The sequence below is a fragment of the Macaca fascicularis genome, chromosome 6, assembly GCF_037993035.2.
Source record: "Macaca fascicularis isolate 582-1 chromosome 6, T2T-MFA8v1.1".
In the NCBI taxonomy this organism is placed as follows: domain Eukaryota; kingdom Metazoa; phylum Chordata; class Mammalia; order Primates; family Cercopithecidae; genus Macaca; species Macaca fascicularis.
Genome location: NC_088380.1, coordinates 140837148 through 140854232, shown reverse-complemented (window position 1 = coordinate 140854232; position 17085 = coordinate 140837148). Strand labels below are relative to the sequence as shown.

Sequence of the window (17085 nt, the reverse complement as noted above, 5' to 3'; positions counted from 1 at the left end):
ACAATTATCTTGGATTTGCTAGATTTTAATTGTGGCTCCTCTCCTTATGAGATCTTAGACAAATTACGTGATCTCTCTGGGCCTCAGTCTCCTCATCTGTATAATGAGGATAATAATAATATTTACTTTGTAGGATTGTTGTTGGGATGGAATGGAGAAAAAGACTGGAGCATTGTCTGGTATGTAGTAAGCATCAATAAAAGTTACTAGTCAGGCATGGTGGCATGTGTCTGTAGTCTGAGCTACTCAAGAGGCTAAGGAAGGAGGATATCTTGAGCCAAAGAGTTCAAGGCTCCAGTGAGCTATAATTGCACCACTGCACTCCAGCCTGGGCGACTGAGTAAAAGCCTGTCTCTAAAAAATTTTTAAAAACCAAACATGGTGGCTCTATTCCGTAATTCCAGCAGTTTAGGAGACTAAGGCAGGAGAATCACTTAAACTCAAGAGTTCATCAGCCTCACAGCATAACAAGACTCCTATCTCTACAAAAAGAAGTTAACTATTATTGTTTTACCTCCTTTCACAGGAGGAATGAAAATTATAAAGCAGATGCTTTTTATTCAAAACGTGTCTTCAATATTTTGATTAAAGAAATGTGTTCCATTTATAATTATTGTTATTTAACTACATACAGATTTGTTATGTACAACTTAACATTCAAAACTTCCTTCCATATTTTGTTTGTTTGTTTCTATACCAAGAAAGGGAAACAGAAAAGAGCTGATTTAATAATGGGTTATTGAAAGATTTAGAGACTTGAATATTTGCAAAATGGTATTATGCTATAGAAAGAGTGCTGGATTAGGAGTCAAGACAACATGGGTTAAAACTCTTGTTTGGCAAACTACTAATCATGCTTCCAGATCTGTAAAATGCAAATGATTATACATGAACTTTCCACCTCACAGGGCAGAAAAGAGGATCAAAATGAGCTAATTAATTTTTGCTAATTTCAGCAGAAACAGACTGACCTCTGTTTTGGCTAGAATCATGGGACATTTAACCTATAATAATGTTCTGCAAGTGCAAATTCCTTAAGGAAATAAACAGTCAGAACTTACTACCAGAAATTCCTGAGGTCTAATTCCATCTTTTCAAGAATGCTTTTTGATCTGGATTATTAATTACTTCTTAATTTGTAAAATAAATTTAATTTTTACCATATGGAGCCCTGTTGAGAGCTCACTTATCATTACAATCTTTTTCCTTTCCTAGGCTTGTTTACAAATTGATCCTGCTGACAGGATATCATCTAGTGATCTTTTGCATCATGAGTATTTTACTAGAGATGGATTTATTGAAAAGTAAGCATTTTGAGTGAATGTGGATTTTTTTAAAGCATTTTGTATTGGGAAATTTTGCTAGCAGGAAAATTGCTGTATAGGTTACTTTTACATAACAAATATTCAGTTTAACAAAAATTTATTGAGTTATTGTATCAGGTATTGACTAGAAAGATAGTAGACTTAACAAGTGTCATGAATGAAAAGCCTAATGATAGGATGCGCACAGTGGCTCACACCTGTAATCCCAGCACTTTGGGAAGCTGAGGCAAGCAGATTGCTTGAGCCCTGCAGTTCACGACTGGCCTGGGCAACATAGGGAGACCCCTGTCTCTACAAAAAATACAAAAATTAGCAAGGTGTGGTGGCACACGCTTGTAGTCCCAGCTACTCGGGAGGCTCGGGGGGAAGATGGCTCAAACCCTGGAGATAGAGGTTGCAGTGAGCTGAGATTGCACCACTGCACTCCAGCCTGGGTGACAGGTTGAGATCCTATCTCAAAAAAAGAAAAAGAAAAAAAGTCTAATAATAAAAAGTAATTGCAGCTAACATTCATTACACAGTTACTATGTCCTAGGCAGTGTGCTCAGCTCTTTACATACTACAGTTTCAGTGTTATCATAGACCAGAGATAACATTAAATAAGCAATCAGTACTTCTTAGCTTTATTCCTGTTTGGACCTCTGACTCAGAGAATAGTCTGGTTTTTCCTCTTCTGGTGACATTCATTTATCATAATTAGCATGCACTTCCCAAATGATTTTTTTTGTTTTTGTTTTTGTTTTTTTTTTGAGACGGAGTCTCGCTGTGTGGCCCAGGCTGGAGTGCAGTGGCACAATCTCGGCTCACTGCAAGCTCCGCCTCCCAGGTTCACGCCATTCTCCTGCCTCAGCCTCCCGAGTAGCTGGGACTACAGGCGCCTGCCACCACGCCCGGCTAATTTTTTGTATTTTAGTAGAGATGGCGTTTCACCGTGTTAGCCAGGATGGTCTCGATCTCCTGACCTCGTGAACCACCCGCCTTGGCCTCCCAAAGTGCTGGGATTACAGGCTTACGCCACCGCGCCCAGCCCGAATGATTTTTTTCTACTTATTCTCTGTTGTAGTGCCTGTTGTCTTTTTTTTTTTTTTTTTTTTTTTTGAGACGAAGTCTCACTCTGTTGCCCAGGCTGGAGTGCAGTGGCACAATCTCAGCTCACTACAAACCTCCATCTCCCAAGTTCAAACAGTTCTCCTGCCTCCGCCTCCAGAGCAGCTAGGATTAGAGGCACATGCCACCACACCCAGCTAATTTTTTGTATTTTTAGTAGAGACGGGGGTTTTACCATTTTGGCCAGGCTGATCTCGAACTCCTGACCTCAGGTGATCCACCTGCCTTGGCCTCCCAAAGTGCTGGGATTACGGCCCTTCTGTGCCCCACATTGCTTATGACATGCCCAGCATATAATCTGTATTACAATTTAGATTCATGAATCAGCCGTATTTCTAAAAAAACACTATTTTCTATTTGGACTTTGAAAAAAACAGGAAAAGTTTCTCATTAACTGTAAAACCATTGAGCTTGTCTTTGGACATATTAGAAAGATGGACATCCGTTAAAAATGTGATGGAGCTAAGGTCAGATATGGAAAAGTCCAGGAACTGCTATTGGAGATAGACTAAGTAGAAAAAAGCAAAAGAATCCTTGAGGGCAACTAGAACTTCGAGCCTTTCAGGAGTTTTACTCTAAAACAAAAAATAAGATGATATATTTAAAGTGCCATTGGCGAGGCGTGGTGGCTCATGCTGTAATCCCAGCATTTTGGGAGGCCAAGGTGGGCAGATCAACTGAGGTCAGGAGTTCAAGACCAACCTGGTCAAGATGGTGAAACACCATCTCTACTAAAAATGCAAAAACTTAGGTGGGCGTGGGCATGCGCCTGTAGTCCCAGCTACTCAGGAGGCTGGGACAGGAGAATCGTTTGAACCCAGGAGGCTGAGGCTGCAGTGAGCCGAGATTGCACCACTGCACTCCAGTCTGGGTGACAGAGCGAGACTCTGTCTCAAAACATAAAAGAATAGGCCAGGCGTGGTGGCTCATGCCTGTAATCCCAGCACTTTGGAAGGCCGAGGCGGGCAGATCACGAAATCAGGAGATCAAGACCATCCTGACTAATGCGGTGAAACCCTGTCTCTACTAAAAATACAAAAACAAAATTCACCAGATGTGGTGGCAGGCACCCTGTAGTCCCAGCTACTCAGGAGGCTGAGGCAGGAGAATGGCATGAACCAGGGAGGCGGAGCTTGCAGTGAGCGGAGATCATGCCACTGCACTCCAGCCTGGGCGACAGAGCAAGACTCTGTCTCAAAAATATAAAAAATAAAAGAATAAAAAATAAAAAAATGAAGTGCCATTGATAAAAAGTAGCAGTTATCGGCCGGGCATGGTAGCTCATGCCTGTAATCCCAGCACTTTGGAAGGCCGAAGCAGGCAGATTGCTTGAACCTAGGAGTTCGAGACCAGCCTGGGCAACATGGCAAAACCCTGTCTCTACAAAAAATGCAAAAATTATCTGGGTATGTTGGTGTATACCTGTAATCCCAGCTACTAGGGAGGCTGAGGTAGGGGATTGCTTGAGCCCAGGAGGTCAAGGTTGCAGTGAGCCATGAGTGTGTCACTGTACTGCAGCCTGGGCAACAGAAACACTGTATCAAAAAAAAAGATGTCAGTTATTGAATTAAAAAGTTACTTCATATCAGTTCTACACAGACTAAGTTTATTTTTCTTGGACATTTAGATATCAGGCTTTTACTTTTGTGGGGTGAAAGTACCTTGAGTTCAATTTATAGAATCCTTAGAAAATATTTGGATAAGTCCTTTTCCTTTGATAAGATGCCTCTTTATTTCATGTACCTTCTGCAGTTCAAGGGTGATTTAACAGGAGTATGACATTTTCTCATCTAGCCAAACTAATCACACTGATTCTTTTTTTTTTTTTTTTTCCATCACACTGCTTGTCATCAGGCCTGTGCCCTGCACAGCACTAGCAAGAGTTTGCTGGACTAGGGAAGAATTCATTCATGGGCTGATATTTTAAAACCTTCCCAAATTGATAGCTGTAGCTGCTTCAAGGAAGGGACTTGTGCAGTTCAGGGAAGGGGTGGGAAGGAAATTTTTCAGTATAGACTTTTGAACTTTGAACCACATGAATGGACTTTCTAATCAAAAATAACTTTTAAAAAGAAAGAAATCAAACTAAAACCAAAATAATCTCTCTCCAATATGAATGTATTCTGTTACATTTCTCTAGAGTAAGATTTTAGAAGCTAGTTAGTCCATTTTTAAAGTTCTATTACTTTAAAGAACCACAGCCGAGTGCGGTGGCTTACGCTTGTAATTCCAGCAACTTTGGGAAGCTGAGGCAGGCGGATCACCTGAGGTTGGGAGTTAGAGACCAGCCTGACCAACATGGAGAAACCCCATTTCTATTAAAAATACAAAATTAGCCGGGCATGGTGGCACATGCCTGTAATCCCAGCTACTCAGGAGGCTAAGGCAGGAGAATCGCTTGAACCCAGGAGGCAGCGGTTGTGGTGAGACGAGATCACGCCATTGCACTCCAGCCTGGGCAACAAGAGCAAAACTCCATCTCAAAAAAAAAAAAAAAGAGAGAACCACAGAAAAGGTCAAAGTGGTCTGAGTCTTCCTTAAAAACAATAGTATTTTTATCAACATTAAAAGCAGTATTTTTCTGAGTTGAGTTTGCATCGCAAAAGGAATCTAATTAGTATAAATCTATTTTGTAAAAGTTTTATATAGTAGGTTCCCATAGCATAATTTTTGAAAGATGTAGCTTTACCAGAAAGCAATTTTTATTAGGTAAATTGGGCCATCTCTTGGCATGCATTGTAATTAGATAGCATTATTTATACTGTAGCTGAAATACAAATTAATTGATGAAATGGTTTATTCAAGATAAAATACTTTATCTGCATATATAAAAAGATTACTCGTTGATATTGCTTGTTTTATCAGATTCATGCCAGAACTGAAAGCTAAATTACTGCAGGAAGCAAAAGTCAATTCATTAATAAAGCCAAAAGAGAGTTCTAAAGAAAATGAACTCAGGAAAGATGAAAGAAAAACAGTTTATACCAATACACTGCTAAGTAGTTCAGTTTTGGGAAAGGTAAGAACTTTGGCTTTTGTTTCAGCCAGTATAATTATAGTTAGACTCTAATGACAAAAATAACTGTTATCATGACTCGGATTTTGGATGTATATATTCCAGGAAATAGAAAAAGAGAAAAAGCCCAAGGAGATTAAAGTCAGAGTTATTAAAGTCAAAGGAGGAAGAGGAGATATCTCAGAACCAAAAAAGAAAGAGTATGAAGGTGGACTTTGTCAACAGGATGCAAATGAAAATGTTCATCCTATGTCTCCAGATACAAAACTTGTAACCATTGAACCGCCAAACCCTATCAATCCCAGCACTAACTGTAATGGCTTGAAAGAAAATCCACATTGCGGAGGTTCTATGACAATGCCACCCATCAATCTAACTAATAGTAATTTGATGGCTGCAAATCTCAATTCAAATCTCTTTCACCCCAGTGTGAGGTGAGCTGTAACAGAGAAGAAACCTAAATAATACAATATTCCTGTATAATGGTGTTTCGAGGAATCATGTTCATAGTGTCTGTATGTAAACTGAACTTGAAGAAAATATGTTGAAATTAAAGCTGTATAATGGGCCATTTACTGAGTGTTTCTTACAAATGCTGTAGAAGAAATTAACTTTTCTTGCCCATATAGATGTTTAAATTTTCACTAATGTCTTTTGGAGAAACCTCATTTAAAGAAAAAAAAAGACCCTTTGAAAAATGTTTTTATTTTTGAAGAAAAAAAACGTTGATATGCCCTAAGTTCTGGTATCAGTGTGCCTTGGTATAACAAAATAAGCTTTATTTCTATATCATAGCAAATTCTCTAAGTGGAGAAAGGATAGTAAAAAATAATCTTTCGTAAGTCAAATAGCCTTTCAAGGTGAAATATTTTGGGAGAAAAATAGCATATTAGGCCAGTTTTAGATTTAACCTCTGATACAGACTGAGAGACTGGTCCGTGAGTCTGGTTAATCAAGGGCAGTGTGATGGATGGTGAGGGTCTGTCCAACAAGGCAGTAGGGCCACTTCAAAATTTAGGAAGACTACTGTCATTCTAGGGGAAAAGGAGACTGGATTCATTAGCCCAAGAGGATTCTAGCAGACTGGTTTGGGCTACAGGTTTTGAAGCCCAGTGGTCTGCAGAGGTGAGCAAGTGGACATGTCCATATCAGTCCAAAGGTACAGCAGGCTACAGACTGCAAGAGCCCAGTTGTTCTTGAGGTGATCCCAAAACCATATACTAGTAACAATGGTTGCAAGCCAGTCAGTCTTGGACAGTAAGCTCATAAATTGAGAAAGCTGGTTGTGAAGAGATCTAAATTCCGAACAGATAGAAGGGAGCAAGTAGGCCAGCAGGAGTAACCCCACAACATGCCTGTCACCACTGATGTTAACATGCACTAATTGTTCTCTGCCCTGTTACCACCTCTCTCTTTAGGGTAATTGGTAGGTAAGGACTCACTATTGCATTTTGGTACTCAGTGTTCAAAAAATAGACTTCCATGCCATAATTTATTCATTCTTGAAGCTAAAACAAAGCCATTTCGCCTGGGCATGGTGACTCGTGCCTGTAATCCCAGCAATTTGGGAGGCCAAGGCGGGTGTATCAGTTTAGCTCAGGAGTTCGAGACCAGCCTGGCCAACATGGCAAAACCCTGTCTCTACAAAAAATAGAAAAATTAGTTGGCCATGTTGGAACGCACCAGTAATCCCAGCTACTTGGGAGGCTGAGGCAAGAGAATCACTTGAACCCAGGAGACAGAGGTTGCAGTGAGCTAAGATCATGACACTGCACTCTAGCCTGGGTGACAGAGTGAGATTCTGCCCCCCCCCAAAAAAAAGAAAAGAAGGCATTTCTGGGGAGTTCTAATAACTTCTCATTCATTTTTAAATAATAGGTTAACTGAAAGAGCAAAAAAGAGACGCACTTCTTCACAATCTATTGGACAAGTTATGCCTAATAGCAGGCAAGAGGATCCAGGTCCTATTCAAGTAAGGCAAGAAGCCACGCATTAAAATATGGCCTCTTTTAACATTACTTCTGTTTTCTTTTTCTGTATCTTTAGGGCTCTAATACTTTTTTGTTTGTCTGTTTGTTTTGTTTTTTTGAGACAGAATCTCTCTCTGTTGCCCAGACTGGAGTGTAGTGGTACGATCTCAGCTCACTGCTGCCTCGACCTCCTGGGCTCAAGCAATCCTCCCACTTCAGCCTCCCAAGTAGCTGAGACTTCAGGCACATGCCACCATGCCCAGCTAATTTTGTTCATTTTTTGTAGCAACTAAGTCTCACTATGTTGCCCAGGTTGGTCTCAAACTCCTGGGCTCAAGGGATCCTCCCTTCTCAGCCTCCCAAAGTACTAGGATTACAGGTGTGAGCCAATGCACCCAGCCTCTCACACTTTTAAAAATGTACTTTAAGTTTCTTTTTTTTTTTCCTGAGATGAAAATAGGCCATTATTTTCTAAGTGCTTTCACAATTAATTAAGTTCATATATCTTAATTTATCACAGTTAATTAAGTTCATATATCTTAATTTATGTATTTAATATGTGACTTAGGCAGAGTAAGTTAGGATTTCCACCTTTGAAAGTCAGAAGTAGTTTTGTTTTTTTTCACTTCCAAAAAATGTTTTTAATATCTTTATGGATTAAAAACAATCGCCAAATAAACACAATTTATTTTCACTAGAAAAAATAATGTAGTTCATCCCCGTCCCAACTTTTGTTTTTGTTTTGTTTTTGGCTTATTTTGCATTATTCATCTCTAATGGGACCTCACAACTTTTTACATAGGAAGGTGATTTATTCAAAATTGAAGCAAAATGTTAATTATAATAACAAAAAACTGAAAACAGTACAAACTTGTCCAAGAGCCAGTGACTAAGTACATTAGTGTACATTCATACAGTGGAATACTACACATTACATTGTGGAAGAGTGTTCATTGACCTAGACAGGATTTTATGATCTGTTTTCAAATGAACAAAAATCTGGTAACACAGAACGTTTCCCAGATGCTGGACGTGCAATTAATTTTTTTTCCTTTGGGTTTTCCCAGTGTTCACAAAGCATATCATTTTGTAGGTAGATAAGTAAGTTATTAAGAAAATGAACTGAAGCAATTTGCTCAAAGTCAGAGTGCAGTGAATAGTATTAAAAATGAAAAGTTAAGTTTGTGGTTCTGGCCAGGCACAGTGGCTCTAACCTGTAATCCTAGCATTTTGGAAGACTGAGCTGGGAGGATTGCTTGAGCCCAGGAATTTGAGTTCAGCCTGGGCAACATAGTGAGACCCTGTCTCCATAAAAAATGAAATAAAATAAATTAGTTGTGTGTGGTGGCGTGTGGCTGTGGTTTCAGACTGGGTGGGCTGAGGTGGGACTATGGCTTGAGCCCAAGAGGTTGAGGCTGCAGCCATAACGGCATTGCTGTATTTCAGCCTGGGCAACAAAGCAAGACTCTGTCTCAATTATAATAATAATAATAATAAGGCCAGGTGCAGTGGCTCATGCTTGTAATCCCGGCACTTTGGGAGCCCAAAGCAGAAGGATTGCTTTAGCACAGGAGTTTGAGATCAGCCTAGTTTGAGATCAGCCTAACAAGACCCCATCTCTACAAAAAATTTAAAAATTAATCAGGCGTGGTGGTGTGTGCCTGTAGTCCCAGCTACTTGGGAGACTGAGGTGGGAAGATCACTTGAGCCCAGGGGGTTGATGCTGCAGTGAGTCATGATCATGCCAATGCACTCCAGCTGGGTGACAGAGCAAGACCCTGTTTCAAAATAATAATATTATTATTATTGTTATTATTGTGGTTCTCATGATCAAGACTGTTATGCTCAGAATATTAAATATGCTAAAAATGTTTGCTTTATGAAACTTGGAGTTTGATCTGTTGATATGTTCAATAGTGTTCTAAATCTTCTTAATTATTAAATTAATTGTTATGTCTATCTTATACCATCCAAATGGCTAGCAATTCTAGGATTGTCATTCTACAGATAGTTAGACACATTTCTTCAAACTAACTCTTGTTTGTTTGTTTAGAGCCAAATGGAGAAGGGTATATTTAATGAGCGAACAGGTCACAGTGACCAAATGTCTAATGAGAACAAAAGGAAGCTGAATTTTTCCAGATCTGACAGGAAAGAATTCCATTTTCCAGAATTGCCTGTCACAATACAGCCAAAAGATACGAAAGGAATGGAAGGTACACATTTGTTGTATAGCTTTACAATTATGATGATATCATTTATAAGATTTTTTCATAATATAACTTACATTTTAGTGTGATTTAGGTAGAAAACAGTGCATTGGTAAGGAAAACATTTCAGCTGATGAGATTTTGTCCCCATTGTCAAATAAGGGGTACGATTTTAAGGAGATAATTTTAAAGAGGCGTAAGCTTGTAATCCTAGCATTTTGGGAGGCCACTGCAGGAGGGTTGCTTGAGCCTAGGAGTTTGAGACCAGCCTGAGCAACATAGCAAAACCCTGTCTCTACAAAAAATAAACTAGCTTGGTGTGGTGGTGTGTGCCTATAGTCCCAGCTACTTGGGAGGCTGAGTTAGGAGGACTGCTTGACCCAGGAGGTTGAGACTGCAGTGAGCTGTGGTCACGCCACTATACTCCACTCCAGGATGACACACAATGAGACCGTGTCTCTAAAAAAAAAAAATTAATTAAAAAGAAAAAGAGAGGTTAAGACAGCTTTAAAGGGTAAATTTTTAATTTTTTTTATTTATTTACTTATTTTTATTATACTTTAAGTTCTAGGGTACATGTGCACAACATGCAGGTTTGTTACATATGTATACATGTGCCATGTTGGTATGCTGCACCCATTAACTTGTCATTCACATTAGGTATATCTCCTAATGCTATCCCTCCCCCCTCGCCGCTCTCCCCTCCCCACAATAGGCCCCAGTGTGTGATATTCCCCTTCCTGTGTCCAAGTGATCTCATTGTTCAATTCCCACCTATGAGTGAGAGCATGCGGTGTTTGGTTTTCTGTTCTTGCCATAGTTTGCTGAGAATGATGGTTTCCAACTGCATCCATGTCCCTACAAAGGACATGAACTCATCCTTTTTTATGGCTGCATAGTATTCCATGGTGTATATGTGCCACATTTTCTCAATCCAGTCTGTCACTAATGGACATTTGGGTTGATTCCAAGTCTTTGCTATTGTGAATAGTGCTGCAGTAAACATACGTGTGCATGTGTCTTTATAGCAGCATAATTTATAATCCTTTGGGTATATGCCCAGTAATGGGATGGCTGGGTCAAATGGTATTTCTAGTTCTAGATCTTTGAGGAATCGCCACACTGTTTTCCACAATGGTTGAACTAATTTACAGTCCCACCAACAGTGTAAGAGTGTTCCTATTTCTCCACATCCTCTCCAGCACCTGTTGTTTCCTGACTTTTTAATGATCGCCATTCTAACTGGTATGAGATGGTATCTCATTGTGATTTTGAATTGCATTTCTCTGATGGCCAGTGATGATGAGCATTTTTTCATGTGTCTGTTGGCTGTATGAATGTCTTCTTTTGAGAAGCATCTGTTCATATCCTTTGCCCACTTTTTGATGGGGTTGTTTGTTTTTTTCTTGTAAATGTGTTTGAGTTCTTTGTAGGTTCTGGATATTAGCCCTTTGTCAGATGAGTAGATTGCAAAAATTTTCTCCCATTCTGTAGGTTGCCTGTTCACTCTGATGGTAGTTTCTTTTGCTGTGCAGAAGCTCTTTAGTTTAATTAGATCCCATTTGTCAATTTTGGCTTTTGTTGCCATTGCTTTTGGTGTTTTAGACATGAAGTCCTTGCCCATGCCTATGTCCTGAATGGTATTACCTAGGTTTTCTTCTAGGGTTTTTATGATTTTAGATCTAACATTTAAGTCTCTAATCCATCTTGAATTAATGTTTGTATAAGGAGTAAGGAAAGGATCCAGTTTCACTTTCTACTTATGGCTAGCCAATTTTCCCAGCACCATTTATTAAATAGAGAATCCTTTCCCCATTTCTTGCTTTTGTCAGATTTGTCAAAGATCAGATGGCTGTAGATGTGTGGCATTATTTCTGAGGACTCTGTTCTGTTCCATTGGTCTATATCTTTGTTTTGGTACCAGTACCATGCTGTTTTGGTTACTGTAGCCTTGTAGTATAGTTTGAAGTCAGGTAGCATGATGCCTCCAGCTTTGTTCTTTTGGCTTAGGATTGTCTTGGCAATGCGGGGTCTTTTTTGGTTCCATATGAACTCTAAAGCAGTTTTTTCCAATTCTGTGAAGAAAGTAATTGGTAGCTTAATGGGGGTGGCATTGAATCTATAAATTACCTTGGGCAATATGGCCATTTTCATGATATTGATTCTTCCTATCCATGAGCATGGTATGTTCTTCCATTTGTTTGTGTCCTCTTTTATTTCACTGAGCAGTGGTTTGTAGTTCTCCTTGAAGAGGTCCTTTATATCCCTTGTAAGTTGGATTCCTAGGTATTTTATTCTCTTTGAAGCTATTGTGAATGGGAGTTTGTTCATGATTTGGCTCTCTGTTTGTCTGTTACTGGTATATAAGAATGCTTGTGATTTTTGCACATTGATTTTGTATCCTGAGACTTTGCTGAATTTGCTTATTTATTTATTTTTTTTAAAACAGAGTCTCACTCTGCCACCCAGGCTGGAGTACAGTGTTGCAATCTCAGCTCATTGCAACCACCACCTCCTGGGTTCAAGTGATTCTCATGCCTAGTCTCCTGAGTAGCTGGGACTACAGGTGCCCGCCAGCACGCCTGGCTATTTTTTGTATTTTTAGTAGAGACAGGGTTTCATCATTTTGGCCAGGCTGGTCTCGAACTCCTGACCTCAGGTGATCCACCTGCCTTGCCCTCCCAAAGTGCTGGAATTACAGGCATAAGCCATTGCAGCTGGCTGCAAAGCACGAATTTTTTTATTAGCTCAATGTTGTTGAAATGTTAGAGCAGTATTTGAGAAATCTGGTTTAGTATATGACCTGGAGTAAATTGCCTTTCTATGTTTCTTCATGATCATTTACCCATATAGTAGCAGAAATTTTATATGTATTTTGGGCATCCAAGGATTAAATATAGAAGATTTATAGGCTGGGCATGGTGGCTCACACCTGTAATCCCAGCACTTTGGGAGGCCAAGGCGGGCGGATCACCTAAGGTCAGTAATTTGAGACCACCCTGGCCAGTATGGCAAAAACCCCATCTCTATTAGCCAGGCGTGGTGGCTCATGCTTGTAATCTCCGCTACTTGGGAGGCTGAGGCAGGAAAATTGCTTGAAACTGGGAGGCGGAGGTTGCAGTGAACCAAGATCACGCCACTGCACTCCAGCCTGGGTGACAGAGTGAGACTCCATCTCAAAAAAAAAAAAAAAAAGATTTATAAACTTAAGATTTATCTCAGAATGAACACACTTTTGTCTTGAATAAATGTTCTTATGTTTCTTTGAAGAACAGTGACACCTTGTGAAAAGTTAATATAATAGCAAGAATATAATCCTTGTACAGTTCAAGAGGAATTTTCTGATCCACTTAACAGTTACACTGAGAATAATAGGCCGGGCGCGGTGGCTCAAGCCTGTAATCCCAGCACTTTGGGAGGCCGAGACGGGTGGATCACGAGGTCAGGAGATCGAGACCATCCTGGCTAACACAATGAAACCCCGTCTCTACTAAAAATACAAAAAAATTAGCCGGGCGTGGTGGCGGCGCCTGTAGTCCCAGCTACTCGGGAGGCTGAGGCAGGAGAATGGCGGGAACCCGGGAGGCGGAGCTTGCAGTGAGCCGAGATCGCGCCACTGCACTCCAGCCTGGGCGACAGAACGAGACTCGGCCTCAAAAAAAAAAAACAAAAAAAAAAACAGTTACACTGAGAATAATAAAATAAAATAAAAGTCTTATTTTAATACTTAGTAGACTATTTGTAAAGTTATAAAACAAATAATTTACCATATTTTACCATTACAACTCATAACTTATTTTGTTCCTTTGTAATAAACTGAGAAACTGACTTAGTGGATATCAGAATCTGTATTTGAAATTCTTGGAAAGTAAAATTTCAAAGTAGGAATAACAAATTTTCATTGTTTTGTATATTTTTACAAAAGTTAAACAGATAAAAATGCTGAAGAGGGAGTCAAAGAAAACAGATTCATCTAAGATACCAACTTTACTTAATGTGGATCAAAATCAAGAAAAACAAGAGGTAACTCTTTTTGTATATAGCTTTTACTAAGGCATGTTGTTTAGAGGACTTGACTCAGTGTATAAATTTAGTTATTACTATTGGAAAGCTATATAAAAATTCGAAATTTTATAATCTTTGAACTCAAGAAATAAATCTGTATTTTCCTAGAATAACCCATTAATAAAAGTTTCTAAAAGTTATTTTTTAGTGGGCAATGTTGAATAATTAGAATGCATGGCACCCGGGGAAAATTGTATCTATATTGTGTGTAATGTCAGATATCAGGCAGGTAAGCCAGACTAGTGAAAATGAATAATGGTATAAATATACAGTTATATGGCCACAAGCATGTGTGTCTCTGTCTTAGAGCCTCTTCCTTCCTTCTTGTTTTCTCTCCAGTTTATTCCCCTGTCTATCTCTGCTGTCTGCCTACTGTCCTATTTTAACAAATATTTGCTCTCAGCTAACTATCAGGTAATCTTGTTGAAATATTCCCAGTCCCTACCCACCAGAGAGATTCTCAAATTTTATTTGAAAATCTTAAAGCCTGTAACATCCAAATGAATGCTCTATAAAGACAATCTTTTAAGAGAAAGAGATTGTGCCAAGCACCCACTGAATTAAATCATATTGATGGCCGCCTATTCTGCACTTGTGAGGTCATTTCTGTATGTGATTTATCAACTTCTGTTTTTGTTTTTGTTTTTTTTTTTTTTGAGACAGAATCTCACTCTGTCGCCCAGGCTGGAGTGTAGTGGCGCAATCTTGGCTCACTGCAACCTCTGCCTCCCGGGTTCACAGCATTCTCCTGCCTCAGCCTCCTGAGTAGCTGGGACTACAGGCACCCACCACCACGCCTGGCTAATTTTTTTTTTTTTTTTTTAATATTTTTAGTAGAGATGGGGTTTCACTGTGTTAGCCAGGGTGGTCTCGATCTCCTGACCTCATGATCTGCCCACCTCGGCCTCCCAAAGTGCTGGGATTACAGGCGTAAACCACTGTGCCCAGCCCAACCTCTTTTTTTAAAAAAATAATATTACAGTTTTACTCATGATAAAATTAGTATATACTTATTAAGAAAATTTGAAGAAATTAAAAATGTTTAAAAAATCTGAAACTCCGTAAGAAGGCATTTTAACAAGGCTACTTGATCTCTATAATATTTGGATAAGAGGGTTATCAGACGCTATTAGATGTATTCTCACTGTGACATTTAGGGCTATCTCTTTAGTCTTGGTCTAGAGCTTGTTAAGAACTCCACAGTCCACTTTGCAGAAAAGAAATGTTGTAGAACAAGAACGCCATTAGGCCAGGCACAGTGGCTCACACCTGTAATCCCAGCACTTTGGGAGGCTGAAGAGGGTGGATCACCTGAAGTCAGGAGTTCAAGACCAGCCTGGTCAATGTGGTGAAACCCTGTCTCTACTAAAAATACAAAAATTAGCTGGGCCTGGTGGCGCATGCCTGTAATCCCAGCTATTCGGCAGGCTGAGGCAGGTGCTTGAACCTGGGAGGCGGCGGTTGCAGTGAGCCGAGATCAAACCATTGCACTCCAGCCTGGACAACAAGAAGAAGACTCTGTCTCAAAAAAAAAAAAGAAAAAGAAAGAAAGCCATTAATAGGCATCTTTCAGTTCATTATAAAAAGTAATAAGATGGCTTTAAACTTTTAAATTTGGGTGACATACTCATGTCACAGCATGTTGCACAGCATACCATTTGCACATTTTTTCAATGATTTGGGTGAGTTAGGACTCCTGAGGTAGGCAGACTATTAATGTGCCTCATGTTTATCCCGTTGTCCTATGTGAGTCCCCAGGAACTAAAATTACTTTCTAGTCTAGGAAAAAAGGAACTCTGCAGGAAAAAAGACCCTTCTGTGATTTTTAGGATAAATAATAAATTACAAAGGGAAAACATCTTGTTCATATGACATAGAACTCCAGAAAAAAATGAAGTCATCAGTGTTTGTTATAGTTTATTTGTACTGCTCATTCAAATGCAGCTCTGACAAGTGACTGAAATTGCATATAAGGCTAGTACAACTGGTTTTAATAAATGTCAGAATTAAGAAGATGTCTTAAATTTTGAGTCTGTAGTTTATTTTAGAGCATGAGAGAATATGACATATTTTTAAAAACATAAGATAGGGAATTGCTAGTTATTTTTTCTATTCTTGGCTCTGTATTGACTTGGTTTATGAATTATACAATCAGATCCAAGCACTTCTCAGGTTTACTTTCTTTTTTATTATTATTTATTTATTTATTTATTGAGACAGACTCTCCCTCTGCCACCCAGGCTAGAGTACAGTGGTATGATATTGGCTCACTGCAACCTCCGCCTCCTGGGTTCAAGCAATTTTCCTGTCTCAGCCTTCTGAGTAGCTGGGATTACAGGCGCCCACCACCACGCCTGGCTAATTTTTGTATTTTTAGTAGAGACGGGGTTTCACCATGTTGTCCAGGCTCATCTTGAACTCCTGACCTCAGGTAATCTGCCTTCCTCAACCTCCCAAAGTGCTGGGATTACAGGTGTGAGCCACCACGCCTTGCCAGGTTTACTTTAAACTATTTCAGGCATCTTAAATGTGCATGCATGCATTAATTAGGTTCTGTAACCAGAGAGAGACTCTAAATTACTGTGAATGAGTGAGTTAGGCAAGAGAGAAAGAGTCCATACAAAGGCCACCTTTTGTTTTGTTGGATAATAATAATAAGGAATTCATTGCTAAATAGTTTCCCTGTACCTTATGAAACAACCCGTAGGGGCAAAGTACAAGTATTTATCTCTGGCTGTATTTCCTTAGCCAAAGACTCACCATGTCCTCAATTAAAGACCTGTTTCTATTTACTTTTTAGAATACAGGAAATGCACAAACTGAAAGGAAGAAGAATCTACCAGATGTAGAGTAGAAAATGCAGCAGCTGAAAATTCAGGGAATCCCAGAATCACTGTATGGTTTTAAAAAAATCCTTTTTATTAATGTTACATACACAAAAATACTAACTAGAGAATTCTACAGGTATATTGTAAATCCTTTTAGTTATATGTACATTCACCTAAATTTGTTTTTAAATTTATTAATCTTTAAATTATTCATGTTTTCTTAATTTGAGCATGAATTTATAAAAACTACCTGACTGGTACATCCTAATAAAATTTCAGCTTACATTTAGTCATATAATTTTATTTGATCACCTATTATTTCAATCACACTTGATTAGTGGTCATTCTTAGCATTGGTTTAGAGCTTTATAATTACAGAAGGAAAAGTTTCTAAATATGTAATAAAGTAAGATCCCGATGCCTGGGAACACCAAACATTTCTGAGCAAACAAATATACTTGATAAGCATGCAACATGGGTTTGGCTTCACACTGAACTTTCTGGGGCAGTATTTAAATATATCATGAAGATTGTTTAAAAGGATGGAAATTGGTCGGGCACAGT

General features: G+C 39.1%; 1 protein-coding gene across 1 annotated transcript in view; it reads left to right on the top strand.

Annotated features, from left to right (window-relative positions):
• CDKL3 (cyclin dependent kinase like 3) overlaps window positions 1-17085 on the top strand; it is a 147544-nt gene that overhangs the window by 53066 nt on the left and 77393 nt on the right. Inside the window, 8 exon segments of the mRNA XM_065545886.2 lie at window positions 1216-1304; window positions 5298-5451; window positions 5554-5882; window positions 7327-7420; window positions 9472-9634; window positions 13554-13651; window positions 14033-14044; window positions 14046-14107. Coding sequence (XP_065401958.1) covers window positions 1216-1304; window positions 5298-5451; window positions 5554-5882; window positions 7327-7420; window positions 9472-9634; window positions 13554-13651; window positions 14033-14044; window positions 14046-14107 — 1001 coding nt within the window.